Source organism: Perca fluviatilis, chromosome 16, assembly GCF_010015445.1.
Source record: "Perca fluviatilis chromosome 16, GENO_Pfluv_1.0, whole genome shotgun sequence".
Lineage (NCBI taxonomy): Eukaryota > Metazoa > Chordata > Actinopteri > Perciformes > Percidae > Perca > Perca fluviatilis.
In genome coordinates, this window is record NC_053127.1 from 14,061,725 (window position 1) to 14,080,590 (window position 18,866).

General features: G+C 38.4%; 3 protein-coding genes across 6 annotated transcripts in view; all 3 read right to left on the reverse strand.

Annotated features, from left to right (window-relative positions):
• fnip1 (folliculin interacting protein 1) overlaps positions 1-7,304 on the reverse strand; it is a 39,794-nt gene extending 32,490 nt beyond the window's left edge. The window contains exon 1 of the mRNA XM_039777298.1: positions 7,121-7,304. Coding sequence (XP_039633232.1) covers positions 7,121-7,212 — 92 coding nt within the window. The 5' untranslated portion in view covers positions 7,213-7,304. The remainder of the gene's footprint in view (positions 1-7,120) is intronic.
• An 860-nt stretch (positions 7,305-8,164) lies between these two features.
• Positions 8,165-11,998, reverse strand: LOC120575708 (phosphatase and actin regulator 2-like). 2 transcript variants are annotated; one of them, XM_039826538.1, is made up of 8 exons: positions 11,717-11,998; positions 11,167-11,267; positions 10,448-10,862; positions 10,229-10,366; positions 9,659-9,698; positions 9,429-9,484; positions 9,301-9,332; positions 8,165-9,187 (listed from the first exon to the last, which is right to left on the reverse strand). In XM_039826538.1, the coding sequence occupies exons 2-8, from the start codon at positions 11,245-11,247 to the stop codon at positions 8,804-8,806; spliced, it is 1,146 nt and encodes a 381-aa protein (XP_039682472.1). In that variant the 5' UTR covers positions 11,248-11,267; positions 11,717-11,998; the 3' UTR covers positions 8,165-8,803. The 2 variants fall into 2 exon arrangements, with proteins under 2 accessions (XP_039682472.1, XP_039682471.1); XM_039826537.1 differs by having other exon boundaries at positions 11,632-11,996.
• A 2,860-nt stretch (positions 11,999-14,858) lies between these two features.
• acsl6 (acyl-CoA synthetase long chain family member 6) overlaps positions 14,859-18,866 on the reverse strand; it is a 42,282-nt gene continuing 38,274 nt past the window's right edge. For all 3 annotated transcript variants that reach the window (XM_039826541.1, XM_039826540.1, XM_039826542.1), the window contains 6 exons: positions 18,357-18,445; positions 17,821-17,937; positions 17,511-17,654; positions 17,139-17,240; positions 16,991-17,062; positions 14,859-16,571 (listed from right to left, as the gene is read on the reverse strand). In XM_039826541.1, the coding sequence (XP_039682475.1) occupies positions 16,431-16,571; positions 16,991-17,062; positions 17,139-17,240; positions 17,511-17,654; positions 17,821-17,937; positions 18,357-18,445 (665 nt within the window). In that variant the 3' untranslated portion in view covers positions 14,859-16,430. The remainder of the gene's footprint in view (positions 16,572-16,990; positions 17,063-17,138; positions 17,241-17,510; positions 17,655-17,820; positions 17,938-18,356; positions 18,446-18,866) is intronic.

Sequence of the window (18,866 nt, forward strand, 5' to 3'; positions counted from 1 at the left end):
AAAGAATCACATGACCATATCATCAAGCTAAACAGGAGTGGTGGAAGCTATTTAGAAATCAGGGTGTGTGTGGTCAATTTTGCCTTCAAAGTGAAAAGCAGATTTGCCTCCATAATGTGGAAACTGCATGGAAATTAAACTTTTATTTCCTCTTTGCTCCATTTAATAATCATAGTGACAGAGAGTGTCGTATGATAACTGTTCAGCCTTAAGACAAAGTAATTACGGTCAGAACATCCTGCCTCTCTGTCAAATCACCTGCCCCAGATCTCTCTCTCAAAGTAGGCTAATTAGGTGACGTGACCCAGTCTCCCAACAGACAAACTAATCACACTGCCAGTTTCACACTTTCAATGGAAGTTGTCATCCAAAGCACCTTACCATACTCTGACGACATATTTTTAGAATAGGTCATCACAGTGAAAACAAATAAATGGGCCGATAAATAAATATTGGGACAAAAGCGAAGATAAAGATTAGGACTAAATCCTCAATAGTGTTCCCTGTAAATTAGTGAACTAAGGTAAATTTAGATAAACACTGTTCAACAATGTAGCAATTTCAATAACAAATGATCCTGGAGATAGATTCATACCAACAACCAAGAAAACCAGTCCCTTGAGGCTTAAAGTTAATGGTCTTCAGTGTTTCCTCTGATTTTGTTCTAATGTCAGTGCCCCCAATTTTCCTTTGAGAGTTTAAATCGAGGGTCACATGTCACTACAGAGGGCACTACATTGATAAACAGCTCAAATTGTTTTTTGGACATTCAATAAACCAGAGCTGTATATTAGAGAGAGTTTGGCCAACTAGGGAATCGATTATTCTGAGCTATCCCGTTATGTGATTGGTTCCGAAGTGGTCACGTGTTTCATGGACTCCAGGTTGGATACCAACATTCATCTGATTCCCACTGACAGTGCAGGGAATAGTGGAAAATGTAATCAATTTTTTTTTTTAAATGACATAAATCACTGAAAAACTGTTGCACGTTTGGTTGCAATGAAAGACCGGGAAGCGGCAAAAGATTTCACAAGTTCCCCCGTGAACCAAAAAGAGCAAACTGGAGGGCAAATGACTACTCATTATTGTGTGAGGTAAATGTCAATTTCTCTCTTCGACTTATGATAACAAATGACACAGAACAAATATAGTAATACCATTGTTAATGTGTACCATGCTGTCAAAAAAGTTCTAACACTGCTTTAGGAATGAATGAAGTTTGAAGTTAACCATGCCTTATGCTAGCGTTGGATTTTTCGCTAGCACTCCATGTACCTAAATGCTTGCGATCTTGCCATAGTCTGACTTCAATTGTCATCTGTAACTCAGAAGTAATATACTGTGACCTCGCTGGCATGTCATTTATGTTGATTTAGATCACCAAATATTATTAATACATAACTTTGCCTCGGTTACTACTAAGTTATTATTGCTAGCGTGATAACGTTCGCGACTGTAGTACAGGACAGCTTTTCTATGGTCTCGGACTCGCTGGTATTTGGACTTGGACTTGTCTCGGTCTCTGTTACACTGGTCTTGCCAAAATATGGCTTTTGGTCTCGACCGAGTCCAGGTGTCTTTATTATGTTTATAATAATATTGGAGGAAAAGTGAAACACAGCTTGGATGGGGATGTTGTTCGGCTTTAGACAGCTTTAGACAGCTAGCTAATGCTACGCCGACATTTTCTAATGTCGGCGCAACAGCGTTAGCTTAGCCTGCTAAGTAAATATTACGACTGTCTTCGGAGTTTCCTATATCTGCGTCCACGTTGTCAACATAAGACCTGTGGCGTTAGTGCTCCTTTTGTACTATAATTTTATTGAATGAAATATTAAGCTTCGCTCCTACGAGATGGGTGGGTTTTTGTTACATTACACACAAAGCTAACTGGCTATAGTTAGCCTGTACAAGTAAGTTTAACCTGTCCTCGGTGGAGGATGAACTACGAAAGGTTACGTCAGGACTCAGGAGACTGAAGAGAACTTATTAGGCAACTACAATGGGCATTTTTTTAGAGGCCCATTTACGACATAGAAGGTAAATATACACTGGAATATTTCCATAAGGGCCTTTTACATATTTGCAAACGTTAATAAAAAAAATAAAAATAACATGTATATGCCTGTTTATGATGAAAATAAAAATGATTTATTTCAAGATAGCATATTCGCCCCACAGGGTTATACTGTAGAGTCATCTGACGATGGTATCCAATATGGCGCCCATGATTTGTTAAAATTATGAAATCATACACCATGCGTTGACCCATTTGGGTGAATATCAACAATAGCTAATTATCACTTGTGTTAGGAAACAAAGTACTGTATAATGTTGACTGAATTCTGAGTACGCAGGATAACCAACTCAAGACAAACAGTAGAGGCACAATGAAGGAGAACACACGTCTCCATTGGATGCTGAATGTAGATAGAATGTATAACTGAACACAATTTGAAAATGTTTAACATCACTTGTAGAATAACAGTCAATCTGCAGTCCGTAGTAGCCTGTGTTGCACTTCATCTTTGCACTGTTTGGGAGGTCCTGCTGCCCTAAGTATCATGTATCAGCGTTAGCTGTGAAATTGGAAACTGATCATTAACAACGCTTGGTGATTATAGTGACTCTGGGAATTGTTTAAGCTGCCTAAAGTCCTTAAAAAATACAGAACTACTTAATAGGGCTGCACGATATGAGGAAAATATGCAATAACGTTTTTGAATATCGTGATAACGATATTACTTGTGATAAATAAAAAGTGTACTCAGTTCTGCATTTCTGCCGCTTTCAGTACAACAGATTGTTGAATTTAAAACAAGGGAAAGGAAATTCTGTAATTTCCAACATTCTTTTACTGAACAAATTATACATTAAATTGAATATAAAAGGGCACCACTAAAAAAAGAATGACAGTTACATTTTAAAGTGCAATTTTCTACTGATATTTTATTTTAAACAACAAATTGTATTTCGCGATATGTCACAGCATTTCGCTATGTGTATATCGCACCAGTTGATATTGTGATGGCGATTAAAAAAAAAAAACGATTGTGCAGCTCTACTACTTAACATTAAATCCACTCGGCAAGTTCTCAGTTTTTAGAACTTGTCATATGGTGGTCATATGCCAGTTTACTATCATCTAGAAAGGCCAAACAACCAACCAATAGTCAACAGCAACCAAATAAACTGAGAGGGATATCCTTGAGTGTGTGTAACATGGTCAGCGCTTGAACTGATGTCCTCACAAAGTAAGAGGACTTGCAGGCCCACCTAGATATTGAGCAGACATACAAGCACTTCCCAGAATGCTATGGCGTGTGTGATGTGTGTGCAGCTTCTACGTAAAACTATATCTTTAACATGTGGCCACTTAAAATAGCCCTGCTAGGAACCTGATGACAGCCACTGTCTTTACAGAACCTTCGCAGGCCCCCACCCACCCACCCACCCACACCCACACCCACACACACACACACACACACACACACACACACACACACACACACACACACGTAAATTAATGATAAATATATAGTATTATATATAAATAATTAAAAAATGATATGTACAACTAACAAAAGTAGCAAGCGCACACACACCTCTACCCATTCAACTCTTTATGGCAGGGATTGAAAATGTTGTTGTGATCGTCCCACGAACTGAGATTGATGAAAGTCTCACATGACACACTGAGGTATGAAAGCACAAAGTGGAGGAAGGACACCACGCCAAATAGGAACCTGAAATACTACTTCTCCTGTAAACTATCAAGGCAAAAAGCATCAGTATAAATAAATCTGATGTGGTGTATAATTGTGTTCAGCAATATGCAATGTCATACATTTTCACAAAGGAAGGAGGATTCTGAGGAATGTTTCACTCAGAGACGTGCTGCATGTCCTAAAATCAAATATGATTCAGTGAGTCTACAGTAGATTTCATGTCCATTTCATACCAACTTCACATTGCAATGCAATTAGAAAATGAATCCGGTAAAAGCTGTGAGCTGGCTTATAAAATGCGTTATTTTCACATTTTTTCATTTAAACAGACGGTGGTCTGATTCTGAGAATCTGTAATGCACATGACAGAAATAAGTTTTTTCCTAACAGCACTATGGTTGAAATATCCAGTACATGTTAATCAGGATCACCTCATTTGTATAAAACACTCAAAATGACTTCTGCTTTCAGACATTACCTCTTTTAAAAACATCTGATTTGGGTTTAATGGTTTTACAAAATGGTATGTAAAAACAGAAAAGCTGCCCACACCCATCCCTTCTCTTGCTTACACACACTCCCTCCATGTCGTATCACAGCACAAACACAGCTATATTGAGTGGTACGGCCGGGGTCAAGTAGGAAGTTTCCTCAGCAGGCAGCAGTGGCAGGGGGGCCACTGCTGAAACTTCCAGGAAAAGCAGTCTGGTTGTGGGTGGGGAGGCCAAAGCTATTGGCTGAAGATTAAGCCTCTGACTGGCTACAGGATGAGCCAGGAGCTCTAAGTGTAATGCACAGTATGCTGTCCCTGGTCAGGTGCTGCAGCCAGGGAAACCAGAGAGACTTTTTAGGCTTTCCTCCCAGGGTCAGCAGACTTGCTGCCCTCTGTGTTATTGTGGAGGGCACAGTGCTGTGACAGAGCTCTGGGTGATGCATTATGCAGGGCAACAGGGCTGAAAAACAGCCCAAACTGTGTTTTTACTCTTTTTTAACCTGCAAACATTCTTCTGGAGTAGAGAATCCAGTTTGATGTCTGACAGTTTAATAGAGCACTAGTCGGATGCCTATACTATATTAGTTGTTTTTTTTTTTACACCCAAATATTGTAAAAAAACAAAAAATATATATATATATAAATATATTCTGATCATCAAGAAGATCAGAATATAAGTTGTCTCCATAATACCTCATCCTTTCCTATCCTCTGTCCTCTAACTTGCTCAATTCATGATCACCCAAACTCTCACCTTTCATTATTTTCCCCTCTTCCATTAACCAGGATTCTTAATAGAAATCTGTGATTCCCATCTCTTCTTTTCTTCTACCTGGAACTACTCAGCCTTTCCTTTCACACCATCTCTCAGATGTCCTCTTCTTCCCTTTAAAACAATCCCTATCATTCCCCAATTTTCACTCACAATTAATTTTCTCTCACTTATAATTTAAATTATGTTCTCTAGCCTATTCCTGCTACCTCCCAATGTTCCTCTCTCCATCCATTTCCCCCTTTCTCCTTGCCTTCTTACAGTTTTGCACTCTCGAAAGCAAATTCATGCCAGATGACTGAGGAGCTTATGCCAGAGGTATAAAGACCACAGATAACTGAGTTAACAGAAATGCCTGCCTCTTTGCTCTATATGATTAAAGCCAGCCAGCCAGCCAGCCAGCCAGCCAGCCAGCCAGCCATATCACTGTGGGCAGGGCACCTTTATGACCATGGAACGTGCACTGGCACACACATGGGCCAAAGTGCATGTAGCATCACAAGGAGGATAGCTTCCGGGTCCTTTGGAAAATATATCCACCACTGGTGGCAGGCCTAGATCAACATTTTCCAATGCAAAACAAGTGTATTTGTAATTAAAAAGAGCACTTTCCCCTTAATGGCAGACCTGACCCTGACCCAGAATGTGTGCAAGATAGCAAGTATTCATACTGCTTATAGTGACATTACATGTCATACTTCACCTGCATTGACTAACATTCTTAACTTAAAAAATGTTTCTTTCATTAGATTTACTCAATTTTAAAACCAGCTGTACCCTCTGCTACAGATGAGCCATATTGTATGTATGTCAGTATGGGGCAATGGCTTTAGAACATAAAAAATCCCTATGACAAAGAGCTTTAAGGATAAAAAAAAAATAAAAATAAAATAGTGCAGACATTTTAAATTGTTATGTCTTCTACATTTGAAATTTAAGCAATTCCTGTTCATCTGCTTTAGTGGACGCAAGACATCTTTAAGTACTAAAATCAGGAGTAGGCTATACTAGTCTGTCTAGTGCCATGTTCAATACTAAATCAGGACATGCTATCTTTGGTTTATGCTGGGCATCACAGGTGTAAAACAAGACATACTGTACATGTCCACCAAAAAAAAAAAAAAAAACACACCAGTATCGGCCTCTTTTAACACAAGCCATTATCAGAAAATGTTATTGAACGTGATCGAAGAATGCTGCTACGTCAGAGCGGCCAAAGCGTCAAACAGCTTCCCCGTACTTTTTGACAAGCGTCCTCGACAGGGCGGCCAGAGCTTCTTTGCAGCTCAAGTCGGCGGCGGTGTGTACGTACGGTTAAGATTGTGCATCCCCAGACTATAGTCTTTCTGCGGATGCCGAATCCCGGGTTGCCGTGGATCTGTCTGTCATCAGTGACCGACTGAAGTGATCACGTGTGCTCCAACACAGAGCACAGTGTGTCCTCCTCATGGATGTATTAAGAGAACGGTCTAAATGGCAAAGTTATCGGGGGTATAGCTCACAATCAGCGACAGAAGAGCTTGACTGTACCGTCTCGGCTGCCTCTTTGTTTTCTTGCTAATGTTACCACCATAGACTGTGGTTACCACGCAGGCTTAACTGCCGTTGCCAAAGAAACACAAAGGGGGACACGGGGGAGACAAAGGGGAAGAGACACTGCTTCTGCAACTTCTAAGCGATGATACCGATTAACACACTTCAGGAAGGGAGAAAGCGTTTTTCATCAACTGATTTACCCTCTATTATCAACACCACATGAGTTGTAATACTTATGTAAACGCACAAGAAGTGCTAACGTTAGCTAATGAGACCAGCCGAGAACCAACAAGAGACGAGAGCATGCAGCCAGCAGCCTCGCTAACGTCTGGTAGCTACTAGCTAGCATAAGCATGACAGCTAACATCACCAACAGGCACAACACGTCTCCCCACACGTTGCTAGCTCAATTTCAAATTAACAAAACTATACAGCGTTGGCTTGTAAAGTGCCTTCGAGTTCAAATTATTTACCAAGCTAAACAAATCTATCATGCTTCCAGACGACACAGCGAAAGTCATAAATGACGTTAATAAAACGTTACACACACGCACACCAGAAACATACACACACAAACAAAATAGCTACCTGAAAGCTGGGTCCTCTTTGCTACATCTCGGGGGCGGCGACGAAAACGCATTTCTCTTGTTGAAAAGTTTCTGGAAGAGAGTTGGAGGCATTTTGCACCAAAATAAATTCGGTACAGAAGGTCTCTTTTTCTTTTCAAATCCAAGAGCAAATCTTGTTCCTTGTAACTGTCTCCATGGGTGTCACAGTCATATGACAGGCATTAGTCACGGGAGCTGCTTGGTAACCCACTCCATTTTTCTGATTGGCTAAGCAGACACTGCTGCTAGTACAAAATACCTGATTGGCTGGTATTTTTGGGCCGGTACCACGTGGTCAGTGGATTCGCTGTGTTGATGTTTTGTCGGGAATCGTGACAGCATGAAATTTATTCACAGAAATCATACAAGTGCGACTGCTGAGCTGCTTGCTGGGCATGGTCGTAGATCCTTGAAAGACCCACATGAGAAAATAGTTACAGGGGAACACCGCCTAAATTAAGAATGTTATTTCCATGACCTAGGAAAGTTCAATCAATATTTGTGAACATGAGCTTGGCCACTCTCTCAAAGCCAGAACCTTAAAAGCAAGTCTCGAACTTGTGAGGTCATTAAGTAGGCCTATAAAATGTGGAGCTGCTCCATTGAAAATTAATGGGAGACTGATTTTTTGGACCCACAGAATTTTTGTTTTATTTTATTTTACCCAAAAGAGCTTTATTCTATTAGTGTTTGGAGTTCGGAAACAGAAAATGTGCCCATATAGCCTACTCCAAACCTTCCCCTGGTTGCTGTCATATTTGCCAATTCATGGTCTAGAGAGTTGTTTATGTTTAGGCTACTATATTTTTGGACTGTCATAGACCATAGGAATTACATGAATTTTGAAAATGGGCATAGTTCCCCTTTAAGTGCAAATGACAGGCTTGAGAGAAACAAACTCAAAGGGGTATCCAACAAGAATGATTTATTTATGTATTTATTGTTAATTAATTTATTGTGGACATTTTCTTGGCACTTTGAAGTGTGTAAATTTGCAGAAAGACATAACTCACAAATCACAAAGTAAAATAAATGTACATTTTAACTTTTACTTTACATTCAACATTTAGATTAGACACGTATGGCAGAGAGTAAATAGAAATACAGACACAACAACAAACAACATACATATTTGTCATGTAAAATTGGAAAAACTCCCAGGAGATGAGAAAAGATGACTAAAAAAATACAGGGCTGACATCTAGTGGTCATTATGTACCAGACACTTGTTGGATAACATGAAATCCAGGGCTGGTGTGAGTGCTTACAGTGTGTATTACAAGTGCATTTTCATGTGGTATATGTGCCACAGTTTGTACAGTCTGCTATGTAATAAAAATAGGGACCAGGTTGTGAAGCAATGAAAGTTGAAAGTTAAACTATGTTGGCACAGTCTATGGTGTGCAGACACCTACATACATGGCAGGGTGTGGCATCCCTTTGAATTATTCTCTTTTAAATAACATTTAAATACTGATAAAACTGTACATCACATTTCATTTTCCATTTAAGACATTTAGACAGGCTCTTACACTTATTACACAGAGTCTTTACATCTTGTTTTGAGGTACACACAGACCACTATTTTACAGGATATTTCATAAGAGGATTCCCATAATCTTTACATATAATATGTTGGCTTCAGATGTTACAGGATAGAAGGTTATGTGTCTTTAGGAGCTGTGAGAGGAAATAAAGGAGCACTTTCGAGTTTGACACACCTTTCTCTCATCCTTTTAAAGAATGCATCTCTGTGACTGTTGTTGATAAAGTCAAAGATCTTGGCTTTGTCCAGGCTACTTTGTACAGGCCTTTTCAACTTCACCGTCAGTTGTGATGCTTCTTGTTTAGAATTGATCTCTCCTGCTCTGAATGTGTCTGTGTCAGGCTGTATCTGCTCAGCCGGGCCGGATGTGTGGGCTGGCTCACTGGAGTTGTGAATGGTTAATTTGGTGCCTGGGGTGTGTTTTGCTTTAAAGGTCTCAGCAACGATGGGGCTTTTGAACCATACCTTCTTCTTGTACAAAAGAGGCCTTCTGTTTGTAAGCTAAGGGAGCAAAATTATATTTTACCATGACCATAATCTCGCTTACTTTTGATGTGAACACAAATTAAATCATGTACATCAGATTACATGTGATAGCCAGGTGACTTTCTTACTTTTGGTGGGGTTTTCAACTTAAAGGCCTTCTCTACAGATTGAGGATTGAAAAACAAAACCATTATTTGGTGCATTATGACATTGTACAGTTTGATTTAGTTACACATTTCCAATTATGAGTCTTTACCTGATTTAAATGAGTCCGTATGTATCTTGGTAACAGCTTCATGTCCTCTGTTTCGGCTTCAAAGAGAAAAGACAGTGATTGAACCAGTTTTGGTCATATATATGTTGAGCATGCAGATACACTGAATCTTTCTGTGTTAGCAGTTTGATCGTGTGAGGGCTCCCCAATTTAAAAGGATTAGCACTCAAGTATCATTAGAAAGAAAAAAGAAAATCAACTGATAAACTTACTTGATCGCACAGTTCTTTTCAGCAAGAATCATAGAGGTATCTGCAGACAGAGGTTAAGTTCTTATCAGACAATAGCAGACCGTTTACATACTAACACTCGGACATCTAATATATCATACTCATACTCCATACATTCCATTGTCCCGGCAATGTGTCAATTTTTTATAAATAGGACAAGTTATTATTATTTTTTTTTTTATTGTAAAAAGCTCAAGCATCATTAAACTAACACTGTACACTTTTCAATATTTAAAATATTTTATTATAGGCATTTCAAACTCCAAGTGACCAACTGCTAATATATGTTTTATGTTGCAATGAAAAGGCCATGACAATTAATATTCTCAAATGATCTTTTTATAACCAATTTTCATTTTATTAATTAGTTCAAAATTTGAAACCAATTATGACTAGCAATATATGATACCTTATTATTTTAACTTCAAATAATTATTGGATGGAGTCTACATATCCTACAAAATAAATTGAATGAATTTCTTACAACACCTAGTTTGCTGTTTTATCAAACAACAACAACAAACGTGTGTGGGATTTTTCTCACACTATTACCGATGATGTTAGAAAGGTCAGGGGGATGATACATGTGGATGCTCTCAGCATGGCTCACATCCAGCAAGGTGGAGTTTTTTCTGTGAAGATTGAGACCCAGCAGCTCCTCGTTAATGGGCAAAGAAGTCAATTTTCCCACTGTGAAGAGAAATTTAAATCATAAACTAGAATAGATTAAATTTATATTCTGGTTGTGGATAAACAAAAATGCTCACACACCATAGCTCTCTCTTCTGAAGATCTCCGGGGAGGAAAGGCTGCTGGAAGTTGTAGAGGCAGAGTGACAGTCTTCATCCTCATCCTCATCATCATCATCATCATCATCATCATCGTCGTCGTCGTCGTAGCTGAAAGTTGTGTCTGACTCCATGCTAGAAGATGTGATGCTTTCCAGAGTCATTACGTTTTGCTCTTTAACAGGAATTTCACCACCTTTGATAGCATCTGGCTCAGGGGTCATCTGAATGATTGGATGGCCTGCTGGGGACACTCGGTAGCCAGGTTTTCTATTAGCTGGCGTGGCAGGCAAGACTGCTTTGTCACTGGGGTTTTCAGTAAATGCAGGGCTGCTAAAGCATAACACAGATTTGCAGTGGACAGGCGTAAAGCATGTCTGTGTGTGTAAAGGATAAGCCTGGAAAATGAGGAGTGTAAAAACAAAAATTTAGAAACCTTGGAACAAACAACTTGAAATTAAAATTCTAGCATCCCAGAAAGACAAAGGAGCTTTGTGAATTCAGTGTCTTGTTGTTGTTGTTGTTGTTGTTGTTGTTGTTTTAGCTATTAATGCCCCTTACCCTAATGCCCTTTCTCCAGCATTCCCATTGAGAGAATGTGGTTTATGCAGGTCAATATTATTATTATTATTATGAAGAGAATAGATATCAAAGTGTGTTATCCATACATAAAAATATCTCCCTAGTAGTCAGAATACTCACTAACGCTGTGGGGGTTGGATTGACAGTGGGGACAGTCATCTCCTCCGCCACAGGTTCCTCTGGAATTGCTTCATAATGCATGGGCAGATGTCTCCTGTACTCTGAAAGTGTTGAAGAAGAAATGTAAAGATTGCAGACTGTAGGCTATAAAATAGGTAAGCCTATTGATACATTTCTCCTAATGCATTAAAGTAAGTTTAATATGAAGAGAATCAAGCAGCTTAGTCAAACACTAAAATTAGAAACATAGGCCTAAATGAATGCTGACCGAGTGATGTTGATAACTTATTTTATAATGAAATAGGCCCTATACCTGCATTTTGAAGTGTAACTGAGCACAGAAGCCCATAAACTGATCACTTATGTTTGGGAAATTATTGGGCAAATGATCCTTTATGAAGAAAAATAGCTCATTTTCAATCTATGAAAGCCGTGTGTGTGTGTGTTTGGATGTTTATTTCTTACGGTTTCGTCTGCTCACTGCTGTTTTCACTGGTGTATCTCGTTTAGGTAGCGTTAATCTAGGCCTACTGTCACGACTGAGTCTTACTCGGTACTTGTGTCGACCCATTTCCGAAGAAAATTGACGTCCAAACTACGGTCGATGATTTGTACAAAACTCTATCTCAAAGACTCTATCTCAACGTTAGAGGAACTGTTGCTAACACATTTACTTAAATATGAAATATTAGCCTACTTTGTTAACTGAGAAACTGTTTACTGAGATAGTTAATATCGGACTAATTTTCTTTCTTTCCGTTCTCTGTGCGGTGCTTAGCAACCGAGCACACCTGTAGAGTCAATGGGCTGCTGATGACGATTTCAATTAAATCCGTGTAAAAGGTAACACCCGCCCCTATCTATACATCTCTTATTTTTAAAGTCTTCAACGGAAGTATGATTACATATGACAACATCATAACTGGAAAGATTCGCTTTCTGGTCTACAGTGGTGTAACTAAGTTTGCCTACGTTTAGCATACTCAAAAGCTACTACTAAACTAGCCTGCTTTGAATTTTCCATAAAAAATAAAATCCCATGCATATGAAGAGGTGTGTCCTGTGTAGTGATAGGCCTATATATATTTTGGTATTAGCTACATTTGCGTCGCTAGGTCACCTTACAAGTTATTTAGAAAAAAATAATTAATTTTCCACAAAAAATATTTATAAAAAAAGAACTAAAATAATATGAAGAGTTGTGTCCTGTGTGTGTGCAGTGTAGTGATACATTTGGTAGTCACAGGCAGGATTGCATTACATGGATGCTATTGAGAGAAAGAAATCATGAAATTTCCATAAAAATAAAATCCCATATAAAGAGGTGAGTCCTGTGTGACCTGTAGTGATACATGTTGGTATTCACTTTGAGTCGCTGGGTCAGTAACTTAAAAAAATAAATAAAAACCTGGTTATTTTCAATTAAAATATTTAGCCTATATGTAAAATAAATAAATTAGCCTACACATTACTTAAAAATATGTGTGCTACATGATATCAATAAAGTGTAATTTTTTTTGTCATAAGTTTTAATTACATTGGCAAGTCAGCATGAAGGTATTGAAAAAAACATTGTTTTTGTGTTATTCAAACAGTAATACATTGATGGGTCCGAGGTGAATGTAAAAATTAACTTCGCCGCGCAGTCTTTCAACTTTACTACATTTATTTGACAACTTGAGTTACTTTTCAGATTAAGGTTTTACTTTAAAGCATTGACATGTTTATGAAATACAAAACTATAGGCTACTCCAGTTGTTCCTACGCTTTTTGGCATGTGGCCCAAAAAAGGACCTGGTTGTAGTTCCAGACTTATTTCTCCCTTTAAACTTCTCAAATGATTTATTTAAATAATTGTTCAAGGAATCAAGAGTTAAAAAAAAATCCAGTTAGGCTATTTAAAAAAAACTAATATTACAGAATATTGCAATATATAAAAACATGTAATGCCAAACTTTGTTTTTTCTTGGTTCCTTCCGCATTAATCATCTCACAGTCAGATTTATCTTGTGACCCTTATTCCCTAGGTTGGTACCACTGAACTAACTTCATATAAAGTAGTTAGAACTAGTAGATACGTAAAGTAGCCTACATTCAGCTGATAATACTTCCGTACTTTTACTTAAGGATGATTTTAAATGCAGAACTTTTACTTAAAGGAGTATTTTTTACATACGTACTGTTTTGGTGCTGCTGGACCTTAGCGCAGCTTTCAATACTGTGGATCATGGCATCTTGCTTGAAAGACTTAAGCACTGGGTTGGCATCTCTGGGAGCGCCCTGGACTGGTTCTCCTCTTATTTTTCAGATAGAAGTTTTTCTGTGTCTCTTGGTCCCTATTTCTATGAAACTGCTGCCCTTTCTTGTGGGGTGCCTCAGGGCTCTGTGTTAGGTCTGATTTTATTTACGTTGTATATGCTTCACCTAGGCCACATAATTAGGCAATTTAGAGATATCCATTATCATTTCTATGCTGATGACATCCAGCTGTATGTTTCTTTTAATCCGGAAGAGACTAACAAAGTGTCAGTACTGCTCAAATGTTTGTCTTCCATTAAGGACTGGATGGCGAACAATTTCTTGCAGCTTAATGAAGATAAGACCAAAGTCCTTATTGTTGCTCTGGATACTACAGCCTCCAAGGTTGGTCAGCTTTTGGAGTCCCTTTCTTCAGCTGTACAGTCCAAACTCCGAAATCTTGGCATTATATTTGATCATAATATGTTTCTTGACCAACATATCAAATCACTAACCTGCACGTTTCTTTCAACTGAGAAATATTGCTAAACTTAGAGCCGTGGTTTCGCAATGTGAACTTGAGATGATCATTCATGGTTTTATATCATCCCGGCTTGATTACTGCAACTCCGTTTTCACCTGTCTCAGCAAGTCTTCCCAGCAGGATGTCACACATCACTCCTGTTTTATCCTTGTTACATTGGCTTCCAATCAAATTCAGGATCCAATTTAAAGTTCTTGTTCTTACATATAAAGCATTGCATGGTCAGGTGCCGGTTTATATCTCTGACCTGCTCCATCCGTACACTACTAACAGGTCCCTCAGGTCTTCTAATCAGGGATTACTAGTGGTCCCACGCACTCGTTTGAAAACTAAAGGTGACTGTTCCTTTGAAGTGTTAGCTCCGACTCTGTGAAACGCCCTTCCTATTAACTTACGTTCTGCAGTCTCGGTTGATGCTTTTAGAAAGCAGCTGAAGACACACTTGTTTCAACTCGCTTTTGTCTCGTGTTTGTAACTTTGGTTTTTTAATTTTTTACCTTCATTGGTCTTGTATTTGTTTTTGCTTATTTATTTTCAGTTTTGGATCCTACTGTAATCCTACAAATGTTTGAAGCACTTTGTGTCTGTAAAAGGTGCTATATCAAATAAATTATTAGTATTATTATTATTAAATTTTTTTCATACCTGTCTCTAGTACTTCCAGGGAAGCCTTTTCAAAATAAAACCTGTATGCAGATAGCATTGAATACACCATGAAAAAAAGAAACAAGACACCTGTTTAAAATCATTCCATAATATCTTTATTTCATTGCCCTTGTTTCCCACCCTCCCTAATCCCTATTGCTGCACTCAATCATTACAAGGATATGGTGCTGATTCCATTTTACAGCAGAATAGATAAATAAATAAGTACAATTCATCTCACTACACGCAAAAAGAGAGAAAGAAATCCATTCAAACCATTGATTTAATAAATATGCTTACATCTAGCTGTCCTCATTTATGTACATCCACACTGTTTATGCTTTGGGACGGTAAACAACTTAAAAAAACCTATACATTACTTCTATGTGTAAACCCTCCAAAAAATTGTTTATTTTGTTTAAAAGTTGATGGTTGTTCTATTTTCCTCCAGTGAGTGGAATTCATCAGCTTTGCCTACATTACAAAGCCTTGCACTAGCAGCAGTGGCTGTGGGCAGCTGCATACAACCTGCTTTTAATGGCCACAAAGAAATACTCTTTTTCAAGTCAGACGCTAACGGTGCCAGCCTTGCAGGGCAAACTGCATGCATTGCCCTGAGCCCTGGTTTTGCATTATCTTTTTTCCTTTTACCTGACATACTATTTGTGCAAAGATGGATGTAAAGAAAGTTGTGATTGAACTGACTTGTGAACCTTGATGATTGTTACAGTGGGCCAGTCCTTTACATAAACACGGATATTGCATGCTAACTGCTGATCACAGCCATGTAGAGGGGATTTAATGAATGAATTTGGATGTGGCTCAAACATTGAGATGCTCTACATGGAGCAGACAGCAATGATTTGTAAGGCAGGAGCTGCTACTCTCTTTACCTTGTTATCTTAATTCTGACCACAAACATGAGGGTGTGGTTTTGGTCAAATTGCACGAGGTCTGGGTTACAAGTTTGATCTTTGTTGTGTCAGCTCAGGGGAAATGTATCAGGCCCTGCTGAGCAGCACTGCTGACAGCAGCTTGTTTGATTAAAGGAAAATCTACTGTTTTCCACTAAGGATAAGGTCCATTACTGTCCTACAAGTTATCAGCAAGACATCTCCTTGAGCTACACTATACACAAAGACATCCCGCTTGCTGTCGTCGACTGTGGCTTTAGGTTGTGTTTGGCTGGTGGGTTTAAACTGATGGAGAAGAGAGGAGAAGCAGATTGACAGAAAGTAGGAATGGATTGCTCAACATGAAATGTTGATGAATTAATTAACAGAGCATTGTGCATGGTTTGTTTGGGTGGATAGGGGGTGGCAATATGTGGAAGATTTCCCATGCCTAAATTAATACAAATCGAACAAAGTAATAAAGTGAATTAAAATACTTGTAATACTGTATGCATTTGCTTTTTCTGTACGCACAATTATTGTGCCAAAATTGTGTCATAATTATCTGTTTATACTGCCCTCTGCTGGACAACACTGAAATGCACCACTTTGTTTTGTGATATTTTTAATGTGACAGAAAATTCATTGTCACAATAAAAAAACAATTCAGTTAACAGACTAGAAGCTAATTTCTTTTTTTGACTTATGTTTTTGTGTAATTATGATACAGTAAATGCATTCCTAAAAGGGAAAAACATATAACTACATGTATTGCATTTCACTTCATTTCTTTGTATTTAAGCATTTTAAGTCTTCCATAGAATGGGGATGTTTCCCCAAAGCATGTTAAACCCAAGATGTCACATCTTTGTCCCACTGCAGGTCAATGGTCAAAGCAGGTGTTAGTTTTAAGATGCTTGAAGGAAAATGAGGTCTGCCGGCCTTCACATGGAGATGCTGCTGTAGAGTTGGTCGATCTTCTCCTTGAAGAACTCCTTCAGCTCTGGTCTCTTGGCCTTAAGTGTCGGAGTCAGGAGGCCGTTTACAATGGAGAACATCTCGTTGTGGATGTAGATGTTTTTCACCTTTAAATGGAAAATGAAGAAGAATTGAAAAGATGTTGAATGAGACCAAGATTTCGTGAGAGTCTTCCCTAAGTTACTGCAAGCTTCTTGGGTTATATAACTTTACGAATAGACAAAAACCCTGGGTTGTGTAATTTTAGGCAATATTACAAGTCTTGGCATGAGTCCTGTAATATACAGTATTTTTCAGCTAAACCTTTGCTTATCCAAGGGAACAAGCACCTAGGCGAATAACTGACTTTAGCTTTATTTGTTTTAAGAAATATATATATATATATATATATATATATATATATATATATATATATATATATATATATATATATATATATATATACACACACACACACACACTGCTACAACAAAAGGCAGAGCGAACTGTTTTTGCCTCAAACCCAAACACATAACTGCCTACCTACCTGCTCAAAAGAGTGGAGGCCACTGGCCTTGCCCAGATGCACCAGATCTTTAAGGATTGCCTTCTTTAATTCCTGTTGATTAAAAAATAAAAATTAAATTCCGTAGAATTCTTTATTATCATTAACATTTGAGCTGCATGCCACCTACCGTGTTTTTACAGAGGTCCTTGTAGGTGCCTATTATGCCTTTTTTCTTGGCCCATTCAGGCATGACTTCAGGGTCAGGAACCACAATTCCCACCAAACAGGACTTGAAAGAGCAAACCCAAATGAAAAAAGTCAAAAGATTGTGTACTAAATCATCTTGAAAATTAGCACAAGACAGATGATTGTGTATTATATTTGTCCTGACTTGAAATGGAGCACAAGAACCATAGCTCAGACATACTCCGAGCCCCAGGCTCTCAGGAGCCACTAATTTAATTCGCACCTTGGAAAGCTTAACGTGTACAGGTAAGAATTTGATTAATTAAGGTCTATCCGACATTAAGATCATGTGTGTTTGTTTTAGTATTCTTACCTGCAGGCTATCTCCATGAACATAGAGCTGTGCCACAGGTTCACTTCTAATGTAGATGTTCTCGATCTTCTCAGGGGAGATGTACTCGCCCTGCGCCAACTTGAAGATGTGCTTCTTCCTGTCAATGATCTTTAGTGTGCCATTCTACAGGAGAGGAGAATAAATGACAAGAATAAGAAACAGGATGACAAATCCTGGGAGGTACTCATGTAAAAACAAAGCATTAATTAAATCAAATGCCGTGTAATATAAAATACTTAATTACAATGCCTAAATAATCTTTAGTCTGAGCTTTAGTGTATGTACATACAGGCAACCATTTGCCGATGTCTCCGGTGTGAAGCCAGCTGTCTGCATCCAGCGTCTCGGCCGTCCTCTCTGGGTCTTTGAGGTACCCCTTAAACACGTTTGGTCCCTTCACACAAACCTAGATGGTAGATTAGAAGGGTGGAAAAGAATCGAGGTCAGAGGTGAACTATATACACTTTATCTCCTGTACAAACCCTAACACTGTTTTTCAAAAGTCAATACCTTTTATTCTTATAAAAAAAAAGGACGTGTTTATTTTATATGACGCTTTTATTCTCTTGGTTATGTGCACTGCATGTCAACTCCTAGATTTAAAAAAATGTTGTTGTTTCAAACAGCTCATATCTTTAGCCTTGTTATCTTGGCACATTAAGATACACGAGTATATAAAGCAGCATTGTAAAATTTCAAACAAGCTTACGGTTAGCCCTCTGACGTGTGGAAATCATGATGAACACACACACACACACACATATAATCATACACATATGTACAGTGTCTATGTTTCTTTCTTTCTTTCAAAATCATGTTCCTTACCTCTCCCTCTCCCTTAGAGGCAAAGTAGTTCTTGTCAGGAACATCCACCAGTTTGATGAGGTTACATGGCAGTGGGGCCCCAACGTGACCTATTTACATGGTCAGAACAAACAAAACAATTAAAAACTCACCAAAATAACTTTTTTTGAATTTTTTCCTTCTTTAGTCTCAACTTGGACTGTCCGATTCCCCCCCCCCACATGCAGCCGTTGTTGCTGCTAACACTGTCCACTGTTGAGTGAATTTCCTAAAGAAAATAACGACCTTTTATAATTATACATTGTACTCTAAGCTCAACGATAAGCACATTTAATGTTCACTTGAAACCAAATGTGTGAGGAGGAGGGATCATTTTTACACAAAAAAACCTATTTTTTAATAGAAATACAAATATTTCATGAAATATCAGAACGGAGCAGTAGGGGGGGCTGATAGACTACATTTTGATGTTAGACAACATAGTGAGTATCTAACTGTTCTTTTTCAGTGCTGCAAACCCCACAACAGGCT